Source organism: Wyeomyia smithii, chromosome 2 (genome assembly GCF_029784165.1).
Source record: "Wyeomyia smithii strain HCP4-BCI-WySm-NY-G18 chromosome 2, ASM2978416v1, whole genome shotgun sequence".
In the NCBI taxonomy this organism is placed as follows: Eukaryota; Metazoa; Arthropoda; class Insecta; order Diptera; family Culicidae; genus Wyeomyia; species Wyeomyia smithii.
In genome coordinates this window covers 231930991-231958076 of record NC_073695.1, presented here as the reverse complement: position 1 = coordinate 231958076, position 27086 = coordinate 231930991, and the positions used below count along the sequence as shown (strand labels likewise).

Here is a 27086-nt window from a genome sequence, read left to right as displayed (position 1 = left end):
TGCAGCAAGAATGAAGAAAATCCGTTGAAAACTAACCAACTTATGAGCGGACTTATTTTTCTCCTGTTCCGTTTTAAGATTATGATTTAAATTACCTTTTCCCAAAACATTGTTTATTATTTTGGCGTGAATAATTAGAAATCATGTACCGCTGCAAATGATAGATCAGCGGCGCTCTGCTTCACCTGTACTATACGGTACTGTTGCCTTTTACAGCATGTTTACTTTCAAGACATCATTTTGTTAGTTTTTAACAGCAGAAGCAGGTTGAAATTGCTCGGGGATTCGACCAAAGCTATATTTATAACTGGTGGTATTAGCAAGAAACTCTCATTTGAATTTCCCGCTTCCGTAAACATTTGCTCGTAGTCGTAGGTACTATGATCAGAGCTACCGTGAAAACCCAACTTACAGACAAGTTTGACTGGAGTAGTTGTTTTCAGTGAAACGTTATTCAAAATTCTAGTCGAGGTAAAATTAAGGATATCTTGTAAATTTACTTCAGCAAAGGTCTTGGTTGCAGAAATCGATGTTGGTGCCATTTTCTCTACTCTACTTTCTTTCAGAGACATTTTAATCAATATACAGGGCTAACGTTTGTGCCGCTGTCAGTGCATATCCCTGATTTTCGTTCGAACAGCTTGATAAATTAGTACCGTAAAACGGGGTAACATTACCCCTTTTTTTCACTTTTTCGTGAGTTTTTATATATTTTACAACTGAAATTACTGGTTTCATATTTTAAGAACCAGTACTGGCATCCTTAAAACTTGAGAAGTTAGTCTTTAAAGCCCTTCGAAATCTTGTACATTAAAAACATTTTTTTTCGTCCTTGTTTCAATTTTCCTCATTTATAACATTGATCAGTTTCAGTGGCTCTGTGGTTAGCGATGTCGGTCGGCTAGCTCTCCCACACGGTTGTGATATCAGTTTCGATTCCCGATCGAGTCGAGGAACTTTTCGAGCTGGGAATTCTCTCGACTCAGCACTGGGGCACGGTGTATCGTTGTACTTATCCTACACATGCAAAATATGCCAAAAACAATATCGATAACGAATTCTCTCAACTAATCTAGTTGATCGAGACGGCTATTAGCCCCAAGGCTAAGCGTGCGATATTGTTGTTTGATCAGTTTCAATTTCGAATAGTTTTGAAGCTTTGATAACATGTTTAGAGACGCTTCCCGGATTGACATCACATTCTCCTTGACTGCTCTCACTTCGGAGGATAGACTGCGAGGCATTTTTATGCCATATGTAACTTTACCTTCCGATGATAAAAAACATAAACGTTGGTCGCGAAAGTAGCCAGAAGTATTTTGTAAGTCAACAATCGTGAAATGTTTGTGTTCAGAAAACGTATGTTGATCATATATGCAAGGCCTTTTCAACAACGGAAGTATCAATAGGCCATTTCTAGCCTCTTACGTTCTATGCTCTAGCCAAGACAGGATGTTGTCTTGGCTAGAGCATAAAACTGGACTTTCTTAACAAATATAAATTAATTAACTATAAATGTAATAAATTTGAATAAATTTATTTTTAGTTGATTGAGAAAATAAATAACGAATTTAGAAAACATGTCAATGAATATGAAATGTTCAATATTCGACTAGTATGAAGTGCTTTTGTGGCACTTAGTGAGAGTAAGAAATATAACGGCCAAATTAATTTTAAAATTTGGTCATCAAAACAATAAAAAATTTCAACCAATACAAAACTGTTCAGACCTCGAATGACACAAGACTTAGATGTTATAATGAAATTTAGCAAAAGTAATCACGGAGCAGTGTTATTTTAACTATTCATGAGAAGGGTGAAACTGATCAATGTCACCTCGCTGATCAATAATACCCCATTTTACGGTACCAAATGCAGGCTCTTTTAATGCAATATTATTGAACAATTCATCAATACGACGTCTTTTGGTCTTTTTGGTCTTTAAACACCGGTACTTGACAGCGTAGCTACCGAGGCGCGGTAAAGAAAGGCAGATAGAGTCTATAAGCATATAAAGAAAGAAGGTAAAAGTATATAAAATAGGCATTAATTACGGTGACAAAATGAGCCTTCCTTTCCGTCACAGTCGTTAGAGATGCAGATATAAACTCGGTCTCTGATAACAATGATTGTAGCACTCCCTCCTTTCCTTCCTTAACTGACTATCCACGCAAATCTTTTCCGTATTACTTTAAAAGCAATGGCGCAAAATTACCCTTTAGGTAACAAATCTGTTACTTGAAAGGCAATGAAGTTTTTTCCCAGTCTAGTAACAACACATACTGTCATATATTTTGCACGTGTTACGGGAGTACGACTATCTAATAATGGTCGCTTCAACCACATGGTAAGTTTTCTCTGTCGGAAAATGCTTCTTTTCCATCTCCAGTCAAGAAAAATCACACAACATCGCATATGTTGCACATGTTACTAGTTTCTTCTATCTTCAATTCATCCAGTGTGCATGTATAAGCTCGCTGGTTATAGGCATACAAAGCACGGCATACGGAGTGGAGAAAAAATATGACAAGAGTTGCCAAGCAGCATTTTTCCCGTCATACAGTATGCAAACGTTGATGATTTCAAACACTTCAAATCTGTAATCTGCGTTAGAGAAAAACACAAACATTCGCTTTCTTGCAAGCTATCTAAAACACACACTCATTGGTTCATGGAAACTCACTTGGACCTGTTTGAAGATACAAAACTCGTGCCCATCTAGAACAACATTCGCAAATCCCGCAACTCTGATCACATGGTATTACATATTTCTATTTCAAGTTAACACTGTGAAACGAAACGAAAGGGTTTCTAATTAGACATTTGAGATTGACGGTTGAGATTCTGATTACGTGGGAATAAAAAGGACAGGAACGAACCTGATCGTTGCATCAATACAAATGCAGCGAGTGAAGCCTCGATACATATACATTGCGGTTCTTGGTTGTATGTTCGCCGGTAGAAACATATATAAGCGTGTAGCCGTAATATATTTTTGTTTATTTACTTACTTTTTGTTTATTACACTTTGCGTATGATGCGGGGTCATAGAACACAAAAAGTAATAAAGTGTTGCTATGAAGTAACAAACCCTTCCTCGTTTCTGTTGGGTGTAGGGATGTAGCCGGTGTCGTTTTCGATCTTAATAAAGCATGAGCTATTGAATTGTTGTACAATGAGAATAGTGAAATAATCCCAAATTAACCATTTTCTGGTAGTTCTTTTCGCAGGTCCACTTTTTTGCAGTTTATGGAACTAATGTTCGATTTTTCGGTTGAAAAGAATCTGCTCCGGTCTCACAACCAATTAGAATAGCGTTAAATTTCGTGTGAGATCTACAACACTTTGTTCATGGATCAGCGGAGAACCAGTGTAAAAGCTGAAGTAATACTGGTGAAGACGACTTACAGACTCTACGCAGACTGCGAAGCTGCCGAACTGCAGCCATGAACCGAGTGTAGTGGGGAAGACTTTAACGTACAGCAAAGGCCACAGCCAGCTTAGGACTGTTTAGTAAGGTGAATAAGCAGTTTCACGGAATATTTAATTTTTCAAAATTGTACTGAATTATTCGAAATCTCGCATAGACTCTTTTTTGTCACCAGTATTTATAGAACTGGAATAAAGCTAAGCAACAGCAAAAAGATGTTTAATGCTCTACTGAAATCCAATAGAAGACTTATGGTTCCTGCAAAACTGTGTAAAACTAAAAAAAGAGTACAAATACTCCCCAACATAGATATTTCGCACACCCGCACTGTTCCCAGAAACTGAAAATCCTATGCTATTTTGAAATCCAAAATGGCATCATCTGGGGTCTGGAGGCTGTGAAGAGCTAGTGAAAATATTTAAACACTTACTAATAGTTCATTAAGCAGACAGTATATGAAGTAGAGAGAACGAAAAATAAGCGAACTGGAAATTTGATACAGATTTGGAAAAATACACCGCATCCCGACGGGACTTGAACCCGCAATCTCCCTGTCTCCGGCATGGTGTTTTGACCAATTAAACTACGGGGGACGGGGATACTGTTCCACAATCTATATCGTATCACTTTCCGCTGCCGACTTATTCTATTCACTTATTCACTTATTCACAGGTCTATGAGAGTTATCAGCCTCAGCTGACTCTTCTGTGTGTGATGAGACAATCCTTTCAGTCTATAAATAACGCCTGCACAGCAGTGTGTGTAGTTAGGGATGAGCAATAAAATAAGTCGGCAGCGGAATGTGATACGATATAGATTGTGGAACAGTAGCACCGTCCCCCGTAGTTTAATTGGTCAAAACACCATGCCGGAGACAGGGAGATTGCGGGTTCAAGTCCCGTCGGGATGCGGTATATTTTTCCAAATCTGTATCATATTTCCAGTTCGCTTATTTTTCGTTCTATCTACTTCATATACTGTCTGCTCAATGAACTTGCGTGTTAAAGGGAAAAAGCCGTTGTTAAAATAGAAATTTAGTTCGAAAAACTTACTAATATTTCCAGTAGCGACATAACGCCTTGAAACCAAAAGTTGGTGTACGATCCCGATCGGAAGAACATAACTAAAAAAATACAAAATCCTGTCAACATAAGATACAAATAACATGTTTTGATACAATTTTGTATTTTTCCATCTGATTTTGATAACAAAATTGGTTCTAAAGGAGTTATAACAACAAATCCTTAAATAAAGTAGTTCTGAACCAAGTCTAACAAATTGTTTGTCTCTATCAAAACCTGTTATTTCTAACAATGGTTGTTAAAATACTGTTCTATTTACTATCTTATTCTGTTAGAAACCTGATACTTTAGTAACAAACTTTGATATGGGTTTGATACTAGCAGAATTATTTCTGTTATTTTAGCTCCTAACATCACATTGAAAACACAACCTGAAAGATTTTTCCCATAACAAACTAACAGCTTCTGTTACATTTTTGTTTTGCCTTTCTGATCGGGATACCATTTTGAAGCTCGAGATGAAGACTTCCAGTTTGTGGAAAACTAGAAACGATTATTTATCGGCATTTTGTACGCTAGTGTCTTTAACGTGATGTTTAATTGATTGATTGCAGATAAGTTTAACAACCCAAATACATTGGTTCTTCCCCCAATCACCCAAGTTCCCCATACTGAGTGACACTATAAAAGGACATTTCGTGTTGAGCTTGAGAGAAGCTCATTCCCTGGTCGACCGTCAAAGCGAACAGTTCGGCTTCCCTTCGATCTGAGTTGGACCCCACCAGTGGTAATCTAATTCAGATATCGTTGTTGGAATACAGCCCGAAACTGGACGTGATCGGCACTGGGGACCATTGGAAGCCGTTGGAAGGGACCATTGGAAGACTTGGAAGTTGTTTGGATGCTGCCGATAGTAATTTGTGTAGGTATAGTGTGTCGCATACCAAGTGTGTGTCTGAGTAGCGTTAGCGTGTGTATATGTGTGTGTATGTGTGTGTGTATGTGGGTGCGTATGTGTGTGTATGTGTGTGTATGTGTGTGTATGTGTGTGTATGTGTGTGTATGTATGTGTATGTGTGTGTATGTGTGTGTATGTGTGTGTGTGTGAATGTGTGTAAGTGAATGTGTGTAAGGGTGAATGTGTATGTGTGTGTGTGTAAGGGTAGTGTGTATGTGTGTGTGTGTGTGAATGTGTGTAAGGGTGAATGTGTATGTGTGTGTGTGAATGTGTGTGTGTGAATGTGTATGTGTGAGTGTGTGTGAATGTGTGTGTGAATGTGTGTGTGAATGTGTGTGTGTGTGTGACTGTGTATGTGTGTTAATGTGTGTGTGTCAATGTTTGTGTGTGTGTGTGTGTGTCAATGTTTGTGTGTGTGTGTAAATGTTTGTGTGTGTGTCAATGTTTGTGTGTGTGTCGATGTTTGTGTGTGTGTCAATGTTTGTGTGTCGATGTTTGTGTGTGTGTGTCAATGTTTGTGTGTCGATGTTTGTGTGTGTGTCAATGTTTGTGTGTGTGTCAATATTTGTGTGTGTGTCAATGTTTGTTTGTGTGTGTGTCAATGTTTGTGTGTTTGTGTGAATGTGTGTGTGAGTGATGTGTGTGTGTGAATGTGTGTGTGAGTGACGTGTGTGTGAATGTGTGTGTGTCAATGTTTGTGTGTGTGTCAAAGTTTGTGTGTGTGTGTGTCAAAGTTTGTGTGTGTGTCAATGTTTGTGTGTTTGTGTGTGTGTGTGAATGTGTGTGTGTGACGTATATGTATGTGTGAGCGACGTGTGTGTTTGTATGTGTGTAAGTGGCGTGTGTATGTAAGTGGCGTGTATGTGTGTGTAAGTAGCGTGGGTGTGTCTGAGGAGCGAGTGCTTGTGAGTAGTGTGTGTATAACGTGTATGTGTGTGCAAAAATGCATTCATCCGAGGTAAATTTATTCATGACAGAATACTTTTATAGGCAACAAGTTAATTATTTTTCCTATTAGTTTGTATGCTATGGTTTATGACAGGTGTATGTGTTTTTTGTGAAGTGTTCATGGATTGTTGTGTTTGGTATTTGTACGTTTAGTGTGTGTTATATACTATGGCTATGGCAGATTTAAATCTTTACACCCACAAATGTCCCACGTCAAGCCTACGTTTGTGCACTCAAGCACATAGCCTTTAACTTGTTCGTTGAGAGGTCGACTGTAGAGGTATTTTAAATCGCTGTGATTACGGCTTAGCAGTCTTTAAATAAATTTAGAACGACACGGTTTTAATTCGTCCCGACGTTTCAACGCTTGGTTTGCGTCTTTTTCAAGGGAAACTGGTAAAAAAGAATTGTATTTAAAAATAGACAAACATATTTTAAACATTTAGAAACTCACAATAATTTTGGTCGAACTATGTCAAGTTGTTTGTTCACTAAACTAGTTGTCATTTACACATATAGTTGGTCATAATCAGTAACATCACTAAACATAACGAAAAACAAAGTTACAATTATAAACAGTTGTCGGTATTGGCAGTCACAAACAATTTCAAACCTTATCACATATAGTACACTAAGTGGCGGGTAAATGTCGGATTTCAGTGTCGGATAAGTATGGCAGTTATTCTGCTTCTATTGAGCTTGAGCTATCTGGCATATTGTTTGATTCTGTGTGGTTTAGTTTGTGTAATATGCCGGCCTACACAAACACACAAACTAAACCACACAGAATCAAAAGAATCAGAACCAGAAATTTCAAATGTGTACATGAAATGCTAGTGCACAATGGACCATTTTTGAACAAAATAAACACCATCATCATTAAGTTCAAAAAAGCAGTTCTGAATGATGAAATCAGACAGACGTACCACCAAATCACCTCCCTGAAACGTTCCATCCAGCACTCCCGGGAAACCCTCACCACGATGATAGGAGAAGAAGCAGCCTCACAGTATTTTGACACTCAAACCATCGCTTTCCAAAACACTCTATGCCTTAGAAACAAGGTAACATCCAGCAAATTGAGAAACATATACGCTTCCATGCACGCTCCGCCGACAGACATGCAAGTGAATGAAAAAGCGATTACGAATGCAACCAGCCTACAGATACCCGCCGAAACTATAACTCTATTAAGTCTCGGTCCAAAATTTGCCTTTCCTGTCACTAAACTGTCACATATACCACTATTTCACGTTATGTGCGACGTGGAAAACATTATCCAATCACACCAAGATAAACGGATACAGGACACCACCCGATGTCAAGCCACCAACATCATACTAAACTTCATTCATGGCTTTGGATCCCAAGTTGACGCCTTAGAACCACTTGGTAGATGGTGCTCAACGGCTCAAAAAGTCACTGGCAATTTCCTAAAAGCGCATCCCGAGATTTTGATACTGTCATCCGACAAAGGAAATCGTACCGTAATAATGTACACCAAAGACTACCAAGACAAAATGCGCACTCTTGTTGAAGATGAACAAACATACCGCAAAGTGCCAAGAGACCCCACTAGTGGATTGCAACAAAAGAACAACAATTTTGCTACTCAACTCCTCAACCTGAAACTCATAGACCAGAAAACAGCTAAAAGTCTTAAAACTTACAACTCTACCTGCCCCAGAATATACAGACAGCCGAAAGCGCACAAGAACAACCTTCCTCTTCGTCCAGTGGTACCCAACTACTCAGCCCCCACCTACAAGTTATGCAAATACATCGCCAACATCCTAAGCACTTCGCTCACCAGCCGCTACAACACTTTCAGTTCCTTTGAATTATGCAAAGAGTTAAAAACAATCATTCTCCCAGAGAACTACATAATGGTTTCCCTGGACGTAGTCTCACTATTCACCAACGTTCCCAGACAGCAGGTCATCACGTCTATCACCGAACGATGGAAAAAAGTAAAAACCAACATAACACTTAGCCTCTTCTTGGAAATTGTCCAATTTTGCATGGAAGCCAGCTATTTCAGGTACGACAGCAAATTTTATTTTCAAATCTATGGTACAGCTATGGGGAGCCCCTTGTCCCCCGTTTTGGCAGACATAGTACTAGAAGACATCATAACAAGAGCGCTTGCAGAATTACCTTTTGACGTCCCTTTCTTACGTAAATATGTTGACGACCTGTTCCTTGCAATACCAAAAAATTGTATTGAAACAGTGTTAGAGGTTTTTAACCGCCAGGAACAACGCCTTCAATTCACCATCGAGATCGAACAGGATCGGAAACTTCCTTTTCTTGATATGATGGTTACTCGAAATGAAAACCAATCTATCACGACCGATTGGTACTGCAAGCCCATTGCGTCGGGAAGAATGCTTAACTTCTACTCATTTCATCAGTACAAGCACAAAATTAACGTCGCCAATAACTTCATTCATCGAGTGAAGTCACTAACCACCCACAACACTAGCAGTATCATTCACCAACAACTGAAATCAAACTGCTACCCGGCAACTCTAGTATCCAGACTCATTAACGAGTACCACGGAAAACACCGCAAGGCCCACCCAACACAGTTCGTTCATACATCAGACTCAGCGTTACACGTTCCAACATCGCGCCAAACTGAACCATCACCACCTATCGTCTTGGAGCCACCAACCAACAACAGCCACCCAACTGAACCATCATCACCTGTCGACCAGCAGCCACCAGCCACCAACAGCATACCACAGCTCACCTTAACACTAACAGCGAACCAACAACAACTGCACCGGATCAACAGCCTAACGAAGCCATGTATCGATCATTGCTTTACATCCCCAAGCTCACTGATCGACTCATCAAATCTTTCCGAAGACAATTCCCCAATTTGACCATCGCCACCAGAATCAATTCCACCGTTAGCAAATTCCATAGTTACGTAAAGGACCCTATAAACAAATTCGACAACTCAAACATTATTTATAAAATACCATGCAATGACTGCAGCAACTGCTACATCGGAATGACCACGAACAAATTGAAAACCAGATTATCCGGACACACATCGCATGTAAACAAGCTGGCCAAAATTTTGGAAGCGAACACCGACACAAACACACAAAACAACGAACTAAGAGAGCTAAGAGAAAAGACAGCATTAATCGAACATTGTATCAACACCAAACACAGTTTCAATTTCGACAAGACTCACATACTAGATAGAGCCCCGAACTCACACCATCTGCCATTTTTGGAGATGTGTCATATCTATTGCACACCCAACACAGTAAACAGACGAGTTGACATAGACAACCTCAACACAGCCTATGCCGGCATATTACACAAACTAAACCACACAGAATCAAACAATATGCCAGATAGCTCAAGCTCAATAGAAGCAGAATAACTGCCATACTTATCCGACACTGAAATCCGACATTTACCCGCCACTTAGTGTACTATATGTGATAAGGTTTGAAATTGTTTGTGACTGCCAATACCGACAACTGTTTATAATTGTAACTTTGTTTTTCGTTATGTTTAGTGATGTTACTGATTATGACCAACTATATGTGTAAATGACAACTAGTTTAGTGAACAAACAACTTGACATGGTTCGACCAAAATTATTGTGAGTTTCTAAATGTTTAAAATATGTTTGTCTTCTTTTTTACCAGTTTCCCTTGAAAAAGACGCAAACCAAGCGTTGAAACGTCGGGACGAATTAAAACCGTGTCGTTCTAAATTTATTTAAAGACTGCTAAGCCGTAATCACAGCGATTTAAAATAGCCTTTAACTTTTTTCTATAAATCACTGATTCTGTAACTCATTTTTACTTAGCTGTCCAAAGCCACTTTTAGGCTCAAATTAAACTCTTGTGTTCAACTAAGGGTTAATTTACTTTCTTTGAGACTCTGTACATATAACTGACAAAAATCGGCACCACTGTACTGCGCTGCTCGTGCTCTCTCACAGAAATATTCTCTGTTTACAATTTCGAAGCAGCCGCGCCTGATAACGGCAAAGAAATTCGTGGTACCGGTTTTCTCTCGCACGTATGTTCGAACGGTTGTTGTTTGTTACACCTGATGCACGCTTGCCCGTTTCACGTCGCCTACTAGCGATCAGCTGATATCGGATTGCGCGCGCTTCCATGCGTTCGGATCTGTTTTCGTTCGGGTTGCCGGTAGAGCTGTGAACGCGTTGCTGCTCCGTTCAGACTCGAGCGAGTCTCGACTTATTTCATTGAACAGTCAACCGTCAGTTCGTTTCGAACGTTCGCGTTGTTCAGTGTGATTTTCGTTGCTTGCTCGCGCGTGTAGAAGCAGACAGGTTGAGGGTTCAGATTTCGGAAGACGAGTTGCATTGGAAGATTTTTTTTTGGTCGGTTGGACTTTATTCGATTATATTTTTCAACGTCAGCCAAGTGGATCGGGAAAAAGTGGAAAATTTTGAAATATATTTTTTTATATCTGCCCGTGCCGGGTTGTTATTATTTTCGCTGCTGCTAATATTCTTGTTCGGTGTGTGATTGATCGGGTGGTAAACCGTGAGAATTTGGCCAGCGACCGTTTGAAGTTTTGGAGTTTGGACGATTCGGCCGATCGGATCGCGCCCGGTGAATCCTGGTGGGCGGGAAATTGTTGCTGAAGTCCGTGGTGTGAAATAGAACGTAGATTCCAATACATTGTAGGGCAGTGCTGGTGTGGAATAAAAGGGGACACCGCAGATAATTAAGGCGAAGGAACGCAGGCGGGTGGAGATCAAGCTGAGCTCGGTAGCAATTATAAAGAGTGATCGTTAGCATTTTGGATGCACGGATTTAGAGCACGGTAGAACAGGTGGAATTTGTTGCTGGTGAAAAAGTGTACCGTGCTTCCTTTTTTTTAAATTTGCTGCCGCCAGACGGTTGACATTTGCGTTGCTGAGCAGCGTTCTGGCAGTGTAATTCTGGGTGAGTTTAGTTTGTATCCTTATATTTTAGACAAATGTCATGAGAACATCTTGATTCATGACTAAGTGGTTAACATTTGATGATAGTCACAATTATATAAATTAGGAAAGAAATAAACTTTTTTGCCTGAAACCGCAACTTCAAACATTATTTTGATTATTTTTATTGCTGGGGGTGCTCGTTTTTTCGAAAATTTAAACATTTCATATTACTTACTTTGATTCAGATCAATCAGCAAGTTGAATAATCTGAATGTTTGATTTTGATAGAGATGTAGGGTAATCGCTCCATTATTCATCTCAATATACCGTTAAATTTCTACAATTTTTTGAAAGCAAATCTATTTGCTTCTCGATTTTGTCAAGTAGTTGAAAGTTTTACGTTGAAAATATGATAAAATTTGACGATAAATTGATCAAAAAGGCGTGATGAGATGAATATAGGTACTGAGATTACCCTAATTTTATAATATTTTTTCACCAATTCAGTTTGCGTTCTCAAAATAATATTAAAAATAGAATATGGTAAAAATGGTGTGTTTGATTGAAATAGTGTTGTAGATTTTAAAATCGCAATGTTGAAGGAAAATATATACTGAGAAAAAAAATTCTTCAATAAAACAACTTCAGAACTATTATTAATAGTTCAATGTTTAAGAAGTTTTAATTTTTTATTTTGTTTTGTTTTACTTATTTCCAACAACTTTCAATTTTGATGATCAAATGTAGAAGAAAATGTTATACCACATTTCTGCCAAAGAATAACGCTACAAGATGTGAAAAACTACACCCTCAAATATTAAAAAAAAAAAGATATGTTGATCCTTCAGTATAAACGATTGGTTTTATTCAGCAAACTGTTTTGTAACTATGCATTTCTTTTATACATGACATATTATGGCCAAAACCCGCCTACTTTCTTCCCAATATAGTGAGAAAAAAGAGGCAGAAATTTATTATTGATTGTCGACCTTGTACTAATCATTTGTTATCACGCTCGAGATATATTTTCTTATTAACCCAGCGATGCGAGAAATTCACAGCTTTTTTTTTGTCATGGATGTAGCAGTTAAACTGCTGCAGCAGTGAAACGAAGTTAATTAGCGCCACAGCGCCAAATTTTCCAACGATTTGCTGTGTGTCTTTGAAACTAAATCGTAAAACCTTACTCTGAGCTTGACTGCAGTCAGAGGTGCTATAATGTTGATTTATCTGGATACAATCAGATTTTTCTTCTCGGATCACACGTCAGGCACATTTAAGAGTCATGCGATTCGGCTAAGATTTTTTCCCGTTGCCGTGTAATATATTTGAATTTGATTTAACCTCCACCAATTCGTCATGGTTCGATACTACAAAGGCTGGAGCGACCAACCTTGGGCTATTCATCCTTAGCTATTGATTTTTTTAACAAATATCAATCTTATAAAAAAACAGCATGCATTTTATAAATCAATTTGCAAGATGATCCGGTCAGCGGAGCATGGCAAAAACAACCTGCTTGCGTTACTCGCATCATCGAAAGCATACCATTTGCGTCAACACACCTTTTGTTGACCGATCCTGTTAGGGCTTGGGGAGGCTTGTTTCACACCTTTCCGTCTTAAGTGGAGCAGCTGGAGTCATACGCATTGGACATACTAATCCTGGTGTGTAGAGTGCTTCCAAAAAGATTGCTTCCTTTTTCTCGCTTGTTGTCGTCAAATGTAGCTTAAGCCCACGTCTAACAAATCCCTGATAAATTGGTACATCCCCGGTGGCGGTTTGTGACTCGTCATCTTAATCGCGCCGGAAGAGTGTCATATCACAGGTGCTCCGGCTGCGATGCGAATCTCACAAACGCAATCCTCGTGACTTGTTGCGTTTTCGGGAATTGTTTGTGTATTCAGAGTGGTCTCAAAGGATTAAGCCGGAAAGATTTATCATTTCAGCTAACTTGTTTGTACCAATTAGGAAGAGAGTTTTACGCGATTGGTACCGACAGATGGTGAAAAACGCTGTTGCGCACCGGGGGAAAAGTAAATTTACGTCCAGGCTAAGACAGCTGATGAGATATTTCGTTTGAGGGATGTACGTAAGAACGATAAATTTACGTGAACTTATTACAATCAAAGTAAAACATGAATTAAAAAAATTCTAACCTAAACGACTAAAATGAGAAAAATGAAATTGTGTTTCTAACCAGTTCAACCGTGCCTTTCAATTTAAAAATATTGCTTGTACACAGCGTTTCGACAAACTACAAACTAGAGCAAAATACAAAAAAATCTACATTTTAATCAGGAGCAATCTAGTCAGAGTTAGTATATGTACTGAGTTCTGTTTGATAAAAACTATAATAGCGATTCCGATCAAATCAGATCAGCATCTGATTCTGATTCGAAGTGGAAGTTACAGGGCTCAGGCCTACATATAGGGCTAATAGGAAGAGTTTTATGTCGCATCCGTCAGACCAGAATTAATAGGGTGTAGAAAAAACTATCAATTGTATTATTATCATTATATTGTGTCTGGTTCCCTTTTGCATTCTTAGAGCTAGAAGAGTTACAGTCAGGAGTTAAACTCCTCTTTCCTGAGGCAAAAAATATATGCTTTTTAAATAGTATTTTGAAATCAACTAAAATATCGTTAACAGATCAAAAATATTGAAATTCTTCTAAAAGATGTTGAAAAATAGGCAGCATTTACATTTAGCAATTCTAGAGAAACATTTCAAAAGGACCTATCCGCTTCGATCGATTTTTCGATCGATCACTTTCATTCAATCACCACAACTTATTAAACACTTTTTATGACACGTTATTTGCACAAATTGATAGCGGAGGGATCACTCTAGCCTTCTGAACGAAAACCACGCTTGGGAGAGTTACTAAAGCTGCCCAATTACCAAAATAAAAAGACGCTCCGGAAAGACGATGAAAGCAGATAGGACTTTTTTAAATGTTTAGCTAGCATTAATATAATTCATTAGAACGACATGATTTTCAGGCCCTCTGTCATGTCTAAATACCGGAAGTTGAAGTCCAGAGACTAAAACATGATGTTCGACACCATTTCTAAATCGTTTGCGACTTTTAGTTTCTAGGAGCCGTATGAAATTGTAGAATGAACGTTTTGTTTTGAAATATAAAATGGCGATTTCTGGTTTCTGAAACTCTGCGAAAATCGGATCAGATGCAATATGGATTTTTTTTTCAAAATTGGGTTCCTAAGATATCCTAAGGCCAAATACCGATGTTCAACGTAATTTTTTAATTCAAGTTGATGACTTCCGGCTTCTCGAAAACTAGGTAAAATTAAAGAAAATTATCGAATATTTTCGGAACCAGAGCCATATCTAAAGCCGTAAATTGGCATTCAACGAAATGTTGAAATTTAAGATGGCGGCTTTCAGAAAATTTACGAAAACCTATTATATACCCTGTCATATGGATATTTTCGGAATTAGAATGTCTAAGGACCAAATACGATATCAAACGCTATTTTTGAATACATTACTGCAACTTTCTTGAAGACGTGATATGAAACTAACAATTTGTGTTGAATACTCCCCAATATTAATATTTTTTACAACCCAGATTATGTCCAGAAACTGAAAACCGGTGTCCGACGCCATTTTCACCCGAGACTTCTGATGTGGCTATCTCCGAATTGTTCGTTAATGTATCTTTTGAATGGTTGAACCGAACTTGGCAAAGTAATAAGTAATAATCCGTTTGCAAAAAAAAATCAACAGGGTTTTATGGGGCAACAATACTTTCCATATGACACTGATTTTATAAAAATCGGTCCAGTCAGATTTGAGAAACATGAGTGAGATTAAATTGTCTTCAGAACACGTTTCTTTCCATAACTTTTGAACAGCATGTTCAATCTTCATAAAATTCAAAAGTTAAGGGTTTTTTAGGTAGCCCGTTCGTTTGAAACCAATTTTGTTCAAATCGGTTGGGTAGTTTCTGAGATATTGATGTTTCGTGATTTCTACATTTTGATACATAATCTCTAAACTAGAAATCAGATTACAATAAAATTCAATAGTGTATAGGGCAACTAAACCTTTCATTTGCAATTGATTTCATTGAAATCGGTCCAGCCATCTATGAGAAAATCGAGTGAGCTGGGAGAGCGTTACACTCACACACACATACCGAAAATGCTCAGCTCGTCGAACTGAGTCGAGTGGTATACGACATTCGGCCCTTTTGAGCACTTTTATACCTTTAATTTTTGCAGTGATTGCTATATCTTTCAAGGAGAAAGGCAAAAAGTGAAATGATAGAAATGACTTTTAATTTCAACTTCAATCCCGAGCAAGGCCGTAAACATTAAAATAGTACAATATCAAGTTTAAATGATGTTGAGGCCACATGTTTTGATCGTAGCTGTAGTTTTAAACAGTCTACGGGTTACGTTTCTTTCTATAACTTTCAGAACACATGTTTAAACATTATGAAGTTCATTGTTTAAGGGTTTAAAAGCCCATTAATTTGAAGTCAACTATGTTCATAGCTTCTGAGATATAAGAGCGATTTTCACATTCTGAAGCAGCGCCAAAACTAAAAGTTTGATAACAATGAAATTCAATAGCAACCTATGGTGCAACTAGACCTTTCATTTGCAATTAATTTTATGAAAATCGGTCCAGCCATCTCTGAGAAAAGTGAGTGAGAAATAAAAGTTGCATATACACACACACACATACACACATACATAAAGAAAATGCTCAGTTCGTCGAAAGGGGTCGAGTGGTATATGACATTCGGCCATTGGGACCACTTTTATACCTTTGGCTTTTCCAGTGATTGCTATACCTTTCTAGGAGAAAGGCAAAAAAAGATAGGAAAATTGTGCTTCACACAAAGAAAATCATCCTTCTGCATATCTTCCGCTTTCTTGTTCAACAAGTTGTTCACAGGTTTTCGAGTTGGTACTTCTGAGGAAGTACCAACTCGAAAACCTGTATTTTTTTATTGGATGATTACCTAATTGGTTTGATTCTTTTTTAATAACCAAAAGTTGATTGTTGGTACAAGGCGAAGTCGACAGCGGCTTCGCAGCAAAGCCTGCGTTGAATGATCAACCAGACATCCACATTTGGCTGTTTCGTAACAGCTGAAAGGCAACATATTTTGTCGGGTTAATAAAACTGCTTGAACGGTCTTCTCTTGCGGCATATGCATGAACAAGGTGTGCGTGAGTTCTCAAGCTTGTTGTGACATTGATTCTTCTGTAACTCAGTGGCGTATTCAGGAAAGGAGGAAGTTGTAGTTGTAAACTCAATTGTTTGTAAACTATCAAAAGTTCATTATGGAAATTTATACACAGGCGTTTTCGAGTGTCGGACATGTTTCTAGAATATCAGTGCTGCTTTACTTCATTGGCGTTGCTAATGGTGGGGAGTGAATTACTTCTCTTGCGAAATTTGAAATCTTCAATTCTGATCGCCATGCAGATTTATCTACGAGGGTTACACAACGCAACAAAAATTTCCTTTTTTTTCTGCTTTGGCTTCTATATATGATTTTTTCAAGTATTTTGATGCAAGAGCAAATTTCTCCGAGTTTGGACCTATTTCACCTATTTGTGGAGTGATGGCTGTTATCTATCTCATGAGCGTGGGTAGAGGAGAGAGATTTCGGGAAACCTGATTTTTGAGCAGAATACGTACAGCCTCATAACATAGTAGTTATTATGTGTTTGAAATTATGTACATTTAGGAAATATGCGCTTGTCGTCGTCGTTAGTTTAGTTAGTTAGAATATATTTTTTTATTTAAAATTCAAATTTTGAACAACATTAAATACGGGTTGCATTTTTTGACGTAGAGTACGTCTTACTTCAATAGAGTGCCATTCCGAAGTATCGAGAATAGAGTGAAACGGCAGGATAAGAAATTTCAAATGCTTACTACTTTGTTACCATCGAACAGGTTTTAGTCATCGATTTCTTGTTGAATAGAGAAAAAAATTCTCTAGTTTATGAAATCAATTTTCCAAATATTTTTTCATATCATAGAGCAGCGGTTCTCAACCTGGGGTACGCGTACCCCTGGGGGTACTCGAAAGCCTTCAGGGGGTACGCGAAAGAAAAATCAGTAATGGCGGACGAAGCAATTTATCTTTATAATAATTCATTTGTTGTTCAAAATTGCTCTTAAAACATGACTGTAGCAATCAAACAAGCCATCAGAAACATAAACAAGACTACCACAACATTATCTACCACTACTCTCTGCCACTCCACGAGAACATACCAAGTTGTACAATTGATTAGGAAAATATCACCAAGGGGTACGCGGTCAAAAAAGGTTGAGAACCGCTGTCGTAGAGTGGTAGATAATGTTGCTGTAGTCTTGTTTATGTTTCTGATGGCTTGTTTGATTGCTACAGACATGTTTTAAGAGCAAGTTTGAACAATAAATGAATTATTATAAAGATAAATTGCTTTATTCTCTTTGGATGGTTGATCTTTCTCGGTGAAATATACACACTATGTTTGTTTTACATGACATACATGATAAATTGCTTTGTCTGCCATTACTAATTTTTCTTTCGCCTACCCCCTGAAGGCTTTCGAGTACCCCCAGGGGTACGCGTACCCCAGGTTGAGAACCGCTGATCTACGGAATCGGATTGATTTTCGGGTTCCGGCAATCAACTCCAGCCGCCATTTTCAATTCTGTGATGGTTCTTTCCGGTTTCTGGTGAACAGCCCAAGGTGATCAAATACCATCCAATCCTAGTATTTTCAGAATTATTTTCAGGAAATTATGTTTAAGAATTATGTTCAGGGACCAGAAATCAATCCAAAGGCCGACTTCGAATTCCAAGATGGCGACTCCGGTGTCAAGGAAATAGCCTAGAGTAGTATTTGGCCAATGATAATTTCAATACTTTCGAAAGTCGAACTCCAGACGTCATTTCGAAATCCGAAATGGCGACTTCCAGTTTATGTAAAACAACCCAAAATCCCAAAATATAATCTAATATGAGTATTTCCGCTCTGTGCGTTTTTCGAAAAATAATTTTTTTTTGTTCACAACATTTATTTGACCGAAAAACTGCTGACCGACGCCATTTTAAGCTAGTGTCCTGATTTTCAAGGTATCTTAAAAACTAAAAGCAAATTTTTCATCCTCGCTGCCGGCTACGAGCTAAAATTAATTCTAGAATTAAAACTTACATATTTTTTTAATTGCTTTTTCGTTGTTTACTGGGTGTCTTGATGTTTCACTGAGCCAGGAAATCGTGGAAGGTTTGTATTCCTCGAGCCCTGTCAAATTTGCTGGTTACAAATCCGCAGTCTATGTGTGTTTTTGCCGTTTTGTTGGATGTGGGCGAAAGGGAATGGGACTAGAGTGTGACATTGATGGATTTTAGGAAAACTTTAGAATAGTGATGTTGAATTTAAAATGATAATAAAAGTATCAGAGGTGAAATATTTCTGTAGTGTGTCTTTTGTTGTGCGGCAATGAAATATAAAAAAATGACTTTTAATTTTCCAACTTTTATTCCCGAATATCGCCGGAAACGTTTAACTAGTATATAGGTTTAAAATAATGAATAAGGGCCAATGTTCATTAGCTGTGCCTTAAAATATGTGTTTTTTGTCTATAAATTCATTTGTAAGTTCTTACAAAATTAAAATCTTATATAGTCGTTAATGTTTATTTACGTTATGTTGTTACACGTAAAGAGTTGCAAGTTTTTTCTACCGTGTTTCCAAAAAGTAACCCAAATCACTTCGATAAGTTGACAAGGCGGTTTTGAAGATGTCACTCAAGTTGGATTTATAAAAGAAAGTTTCGCACTTCTGGTATACCGAAAAGCGAGTAACCTTCAACCTAATCACGAAAGGGACTAAAATTCTTCCGGAAAACGTGAAACTGAAGATAGGCGAAAAGTGCTCCCTATAAGACATCTTGGTAGAGTGGTCGAAAGTGTGGTCCAAGTGACCAGGAAGTCGTGTATTATGTCTGAAAACAGTTTTGCCTATATTCGTGACTAGACCAAGCAACTTAAGATGGATATCGGAACGAGCGAGGATCAAACGCAGACATACCTTTAAAACATAGACGCAAAAGTTGGAATATTAAGTGATATTGCGGCAACTTTTGATTAAATTTTAAACCTGAATAACGAATGTGTCTCAGCAATGACAAATCATTGGTGAGTAAATAACTCTGATGAGCTGCAATAAATTGGATAAATAATCTGAGCTTACTGGTTCTGTGCGAGTTTTGACAGGAAAATGTGTGAATTGTACAGTACCGTTGGGTGATAGCGAATATAGTGATTACTCATCTTGTTTGTTAGCTTTTATCTGTCTATACCATTTTCATAAATCAGTGCCAGAACAACAACAAACACAAAGATTTTGTTTGATTTCGAAATGTTGCTTTACTGATTAGTCTTTTATGCATTTCGTAGAGGTTATTTCATTTTTTCACCCTCTGTCGATTATACTGTTCTGCCAAGAAGCTATCAAAAGAATATCAAATTCCAATAATAAGGTAATCCCCACTCGCCAAACGAAATTACCAGTTATTGGCGTACCCTCCAATTTTCCCCCGTCGAAAACTCCGGAACTGAGCCACACTCATTTTCCTCCAATTATTGGCCAATTTTCCGAGTTTCGTCGATTTCGCTAACGTGGTTCTGGTTGATGGGCGGCGCAACAGCATTAGCGGTTCCAGTTTGCCATGATGGCTAACGGGCCCCCTTTTTTGCTCTCGGAAGCCATCTGTTGAACCGGGAGATCATTGCTCAATTTCACGGAATGCTCCGAAAGCGGCTGAACATTCGACGTAATTTGTTTACCCTCGAGGGCAAGATAGACAGCTAGAGCAAGATAGAGAGGGAGAAACAGATAAAGGTTGTGCAATACAACTCACACATCTAGTTCATTAAAAAGTTTTAATTAATTCTTACATTCTCTGATATGTAGGTTGTTGTTGTTCGGTTTTTTATTTGTAGATTTTGTTGCTGCTGCTGTTAAACCTTCAGTGAGCAAAACATGCTTCACACTTCCACTAACAGGGGTTTACAGCACTGCTCGAGTAGGGTTTACAGCACCCATTCGCAATGCTGAATCATCTTCGTTGTCCATTCCTTTCGACAGCAGCAGCAGCCGCCACGTGCGGGTAATCGACGCAGGTGTGTTTGATGGCGATTTAGGCCTGGCTAGCACGAGGTGAAATTATGTATACAGATTTGGATTTTTTTTCTACTGCCGCCGGGTAAAACCATATCCAATCGGATGTAGAGTGAGTCTAGACTTTAACCGAAGTGTAATGTTTTTCGTTCGCGCTTGCTTGGGAAATTCGACCCAGCGAAACGTGCCGCCCTCTTGCCGCGGGGTGGTTGTTTATTCGAAACTGGCAAATCGCTCGTGCGAGTTCAAATCAGAGCAAAGCATATGCAAGCTTTATCCTGCAGCGGTTGCCGTTGAGTGAACCGATTCGATCTGGCTCGATTTATAAGTTAATGCCTCTTTCGATTAGTTTTTTGTTTTTTTTTTTGAGTACAAGATCAGACTTGTACTACAATTTCTATTTTCGTGTTTCCAGTTCGAATCGGTATTGGAACTAAAAATAACTACATGCACAAAATGTGGGGCAACGTACAGATGATCGGAAGCTAATGCAGGAAGACGATTTAAAGGTAGTGTTTGTTTTTCATAGAACCTCTTATGTGTTAGATAATATTTTTTATGTGTGCTCTGAGGTTTTCAATGTTTCTCATCATCCTGATCCCTGCTGCTAACATTCTCCGTAGGTCGGAAAAACGTATGTGAAATCTTTCCAATACGCTGGATCTGGAAGTGTAAAATGCATTGGGGAAGGTCGTTTCATCTCGATGCGAATGAACGGAAAAAAGTGCACTTGAGTGTGAAGAACGTGATTAAGGCGAACACCCGCGAGTGGTTTACACTTGAGGCACGTCGTACTCGTGGATTCTGCTGCCGCCTACGCTGCCGGTAAAATCAAAAATGCATATTTTCAACAGATAGAAAATTCGCTGGAACCTTCCAAAAGATCTGCGTCACTGTTTTTTTGGTAGCTTTGGTTTCGCAATAACTCATCACTAGTAAAACTTTATTGACCTGTTAATCACTTGTTTATACTATCCCATTACACTAGATTGAATCGGTTGCGGTGAATCAACTGAATAATTATAACTCTTTTCTAACTCAATCCTGACCAGGACTTACAATAAAAAACTCCGACGGCGAGGGTGAGTAAAATATAGAGACACAAACACCACCCACTTGTTGTTACTGGCTTCAGTCGCCACTAGTGTTGTTTGTCATCGACTTTTTGCCTTTCTCCTAGAAAGGTATAGCAATCACTGGAAAAACCAAAGGTATAAAAGTGCTCCAAAGGGTCGAATCTCGAATATCAATCGACTTAGTTTGACGAGCTGAGCATTTTCTGTATGTGTGTGTGTGCCTATGTGTGTGTGTGTGTGTAACGCTCTCCCAATCTCACTCGATTTTATCAGAGATGGCTGGACCGATCTTCATGAAATTAATTGCAAATGAGAGGTCTAGTTACCACATAAGACCCTATTGAATTTCATTGCAATCGGATTTTTAGTTTAGAGGTTATGTTTAAAAATGTGAAAATCACGAAACATCATTATCTCAGAAACTACTCAACCGATTTGAACAAAATTGGTTTTAAATGAACAAGCTGCTTAAAAACCCTTAAATTTTGAGTTTCATGATGATTGAACGTGTGGTTCAGAAGTTATTCAAAGAAACGTGTTCTGGAGAGTGTTTAATCTCACTCATTTTTCTCAGAGATGGCTGAACCGATTTCCACAGAATCGGTGTCATTTGAAAAGTCTAATAAACCCATAAGACCCGATTGATTTATTTTGCAATTGGACTATTACTTTGCCTGTTATGTTTAAAAATGTGAAATCCAGTTTTGAAAAGAAAGATATTCCGAAGACTACTTAAACTCACTCACTTTTCTCAGAGATGGCTGAACCGATTTCCTCGAAATTAGTGTCAAATGAAAGGTCTAGCTGCCTCATAACACCCTATTGAATTTCAATGTAATCAGTCTGTTACTTTGTCTGTAATGTATCAAAATATGAAAATCACGAAACTTCATTATCTCAAAAAGTACACAACCGATTTGAACAATATTGGTATCAAATGAACGGGCTAGTTATAGGTTAATTGATGAATTTTATAGTGATTAAACACGTGGTTCAAAAATTGTGAAAAGTGTGTGTGTGTGTGTGCAGATTTTTATTTTCACTTACTTTCCCCAGAGATGGCTGGACCGATTTTAATGAAATTATATGCAAATGAAAGTTCTAGTTGCCCCATAAGACCCTATCAAATTTCATTGTAATTGGATTTTTATTTTAGAGGTTATGTTTAAAATTGTAAAAATCACGAAACATCAATATCTCAGAAACCACACAACCGATTTCAATAAAATTGGTATCAAATGAACGGGCTATCTTAAAAACCCTTAACTTTTGAATTTTATATAGATTGAATATGTGGTTCAAAAGTTATTAAAAGAAACGTCTTCTGAAGACTGTTTAATTTCACTCATGTTTCTCAGAGATGGCTGAAGCAATTTCCACAAAATCAGTGTTATATTAAAGGTCTAGTTACCCCATAAGACTCTATGGATTTTTTTGCAATCGGACTATTACTTTGCCTGTTATGTTTAGAAATGTGAAATCTAGCTATGAAAAGAAACATATTCCGAAGAATACATAAACTCACTCACTTTTGTCAGAGATGGCTGAACCGATTTTCACGAAATAAGTGTCAAATGGAAGGTCTAGCTGACTCATAACACCCTATTGAATTTTACTGTAATCGAACTGTAACTTCGTCTGTAATGTACCGAATTGTGAAAATCACGAAAGTTCATTATCTCAGAAAGTACACAACCGATTTGATCAATAGTGTTTGATCGGGCTAGTTAAGGGTTAACTGATGAATTATGATTGAACACGTGGTTTCAAAGTTTGGCTGCCCTATACGTTCCCATTTTATTTGATTATAATCGAACTAAGCAACCGTTATGTATTAAATTGTTAATAAAACAACGAAATTCTATTATCTTAAAGATTACATGACTTATTTGAACATAAAAAGTGTCATACGAACGAGTCATCTCTCAAGCTTACAAATAACAAACTTAATAACAATTTGATATAAGTTTGAATGAGAAAGGCTGGGTCTGACCGCTAGGTGGATTAATTATTTTTTTTTTGCTCCAACTGCTGTGCTTCCAACGAAGAACCAGATGCCTTTTGATGTTACTATGTTTATTTATGTGCAGCCGGTACAAGTTGACCGTAAGCTCAGTGCACTCCGATGGTCATCATCGGTCGTTCGAGGGTAACCTATGGACGACAGCTGCACGTACGCCTTTTGCAGTTTAGAGCAGAAAATGATAAATTTTCTAGATTGTGTTTTTTATCTGCGGGGAATGTGTCGACTGAAAAGTCTACAGAACAGTAGTTTTATTAAGTTGGAAATAGCACTGACGAACAGGGTCAGTTATTTGTTTTTAACGCTATCTTTTCAATCGAGTGAAATCGCTTGCCAAAGAAACACATTTTCAACACGAGAAAACAGAGAAAAGACGCTCGGTGATAACGCAGCGTAGGGAATCAGTTTATAGCGCAGTTTTTTTAATTTATTGGTGGTATCGGGAACAGAATGAGCGGGAGCGTTGTCTTTGTGAAAGAGCTTATTTTTGTTCGTCATATTCGATCGTTTCGCTTTGGTTCCTACACCCTAAAACGTGTTATCCTCACAGAGTACTGACAACGCTGTCATTAGATAATGGTGGACATTAAGCTGATATAACGGCATTTTCTAAATTAAATTCTGATATTTATATATGCATTCGCATCTGACTGCATCCTTTAGTTACTGAAAAACACACTATCGAACTCCTCACAAATAATGTCTTTTGCACATACTATTATGGCTGTATTCGAAAAGGAAATATCGTGATATTTATCGTTTCGATTATTACAATCGATCTCCATTATCGATAATGCAGATACCGTGATTTACTTCAACACCTTTAACTTTCTTTCATTATTTTCCTGACATCTGCAAAATCTGATGTTTATGATGATTTGAATACGGAATGAGTGCTGATATCGCGGATAGATATGGAGTTGAGAATCAGTAAATGTGTGTTGTGGATGAAAATTTCACAGAAAAGGTGCATCGTTTCGTTTAATTGAACCGAAGCACGATATCGATTTATTATTTCTCTTTATTTACTTTTCCTAAAATTTTTGAATGCATGATAGATTGATGTCGTTTCGAAGTGACTATCTATTTTACAATTTGTGTATGTAGTTGTATGTGAACTCGCAGAAAGTATATCGCGAACAGTGGTGAAACAAAACAAACACAGCCGATAACACAAGTAAACAAATGGGTTACACACATAATATCACTGACTGGAGAGGGTATATTATTCTTACCCATGGCAGATTTTTCACCACTGGTTGTTTATTAATAAATTATTACAATAATTGCTAAAACTGGTAGGTAATATACATCTATAATTTTTAGGTCGCTCTGTGTGACGAGAACGTTATTCAGTATAAAACTGATATAAAAATTAACATTGATATCCAGCCATGATCTGAGCTGTAGAAGACAATGCACACTGGGCCAGAAATGGAATCTAGCGGAACGAAATTAATAGCGCTCTCAGAGTTTGATCAATCGGTTTCCAGTCTTCTACAAAGTTTCTTGGTATAGTTAGGTCTTCATTTTGGATGTTTGAATTAGTTCAGAATTTAGCCGCAAATGTGGCGTTGCGATGCCAACTTCTTTCTCTTATACGCTAGAGCTTTGCGGTTTTCGACAAAGTTGTAGAGCTCTAAATTTCATGAAACTTTACAGAATATACAAAATTTTTAACTCTTCAAGTTTCAGAGATCTACGAGTTTTTATAAATTTTGTCTGAATTTCACGTTTTATTGTGGTAATTTTATGAGTTCACTCGAAATAATTTCTCACAAATTTTTTATCGATAGAAATTGAATAAATACGTCGTTTTCTTCCGAGTACAGAAGTTTTTGAAGTACTTAAGTGAAAATGTTACACAAAATTTGAAAAAAAATTTTGAGAGTAGACCCGTTGCTATTGGATTAAATGTTACTTTGTTTGTTTCGTAGCCAACTCCAATAGCAACGGATCTACTCTCAATAAGCCTAGCTTTACTGATGAAAACTCGACGTCTACTTAAGGGGTTATATACCTTTTTGGCCGAGAAAAATGAGGGAAGTTTGAATTTATTTTTAAGTGCATAGCACCATTTTCATTGCATCAAAGTGGTATTTTTCTGAAAGTACAGTTCATCAACAACAAGAAAATACGTTTGATTTTGAGATATACCAATTATTACTGGAGTAATGGCCGTTTCCCCTAAACGTCATTTTTTTGCAGAGGCTTGCGGTGATCCTGATAGAGACTCAGCGGGTCAACCGAAATCAAAAAACTCATATTATTTCATTAGTTTAGAAGTGTGCCGGGTCCTTGAACGATCGCTTTTATGAGAATTTTGTTCTCAGTGCAAACGGGAACGTTTTTCCCAAAAAATGCACGTTTTGAGCGCAAAAAACTGCATTAAAATTTTTTTGCGGCAAAATGTAACTGTATGTTTCAAAAAGCTATCGTTCAAGGACCGGCGAATTTTATAACGAAAATTTAAAAAAAAATATGAAGGAAATCGGTTCAGTAGTTTCCCCGCAATCAGGATCACCGCAAAGTCATTTTCCGGAAAAAACTATTCCGAAATAATCGCGTGTAAAGTTTCAAGTTTACCTGATGCGACCGTAGCGAGGCGCATTGCAAATCGCTCTAACTTTCTTCCTTTTGCTCAGATCTTTATGAAAATTTGTGGAAATGTTCTTAAGATGTTGTATTTGAAGATAATGTAATAAAAAATTTTCCAGTTTTTTGAAAACTAAAAAGGTATATAACCCCTTAAACCGAAAACGTATGCTGATTCATAAAATTGCATATTCTTCAGTGATTTTAATGTTTCGAATCACAAAACTATTACAAAAAACGTGAAACTCAAACAAATTCTTCAAAAACTCGTAAATCTCCAAAAAAATTTAAGAGACAGAAATTTTGTTTCTTCTACGAAGTTACATAAAATTTTCTAATCTAAAAGTTTGGCGAAAACTGCAGAGCTCTAGCGTGTATGAATAAAAAATAAAAAAGGTGGTAGAAGCGCCATCTCTGCGGCAAATCGCGAAATAAACTAAGCGTCAAGTTTAAGTTCTTATTACACTGAGAAACTTTGCTGAAGACTGCAAGTAGGTTGGTTAGAGTATCAGAGTACTGGACCGTGCATTCCAGCCAGTAAATACATAGCAATTGTATTTTTACATGAAACCTATGGTTATTGGGGCGCCAATCATCGTATGAAAAAAGTGACCAGAAAATAAAAAAAAAACCCTATACAAAATGTTCACCTGCTCGAAAAAACACCCTGTGCAAAATTTCAGCTCAATCGGACTTAAAATGGGGTGGCGCAAAGCGATTGAAGTTTGGCTTTTTTGAAACCGAAAAATCACCCAAGGGGGGGGGGGGGTTCATGAAATTTCGGTTTTCGAATTTTTTTTTTTGATGCCAAATGACTTAAAAACGCATGAAACGTCGATAATAGGTGTCATCTGAATAATTTTTTTTGCTAAAATGACAGGGAGATGACCATTTTGGCTGGCACCCTAATGGTTATATTCAAACTGA

General features: G+C 37.7%; 2 protein-coding genes across 2 annotated transcripts in view; both read left to right on the top strand.

The window, feature by feature from the left end:
• The first annotated feature begins 7341 nt into the window (after nucleotides 1-7341).
• Nucleotides 7342-9249, top strand: LOC129720458 (uncharacterized). Its single transcript, XM_055671946.1, has one exon. The coding sequence runs from the start codon at nucleotides 7342-7344 to the stop codon at nucleotides 9247-9249; it is 1908 nt and encodes a 635-aa protein (XP_055527921.1).
• Nucleotides 9250-10611: 1362 nt separating this feature from the next.
• LOC129724490 (cAMP-dependent protein kinase catalytic subunit PRKX) overlaps nucleotides 10612-27086 on the top strand; it is a 187918-nt gene continuing 171443 nt past the window's right edge. Inside the window, exon 1 of the mRNA XM_055679437.1 lies at nucleotides 10612-11313. The gene's annotated coding sequence lies outside the window, so the exon portion shown is untranslated. The remainder of the gene's footprint in view (nucleotides 11314-27086) is intronic.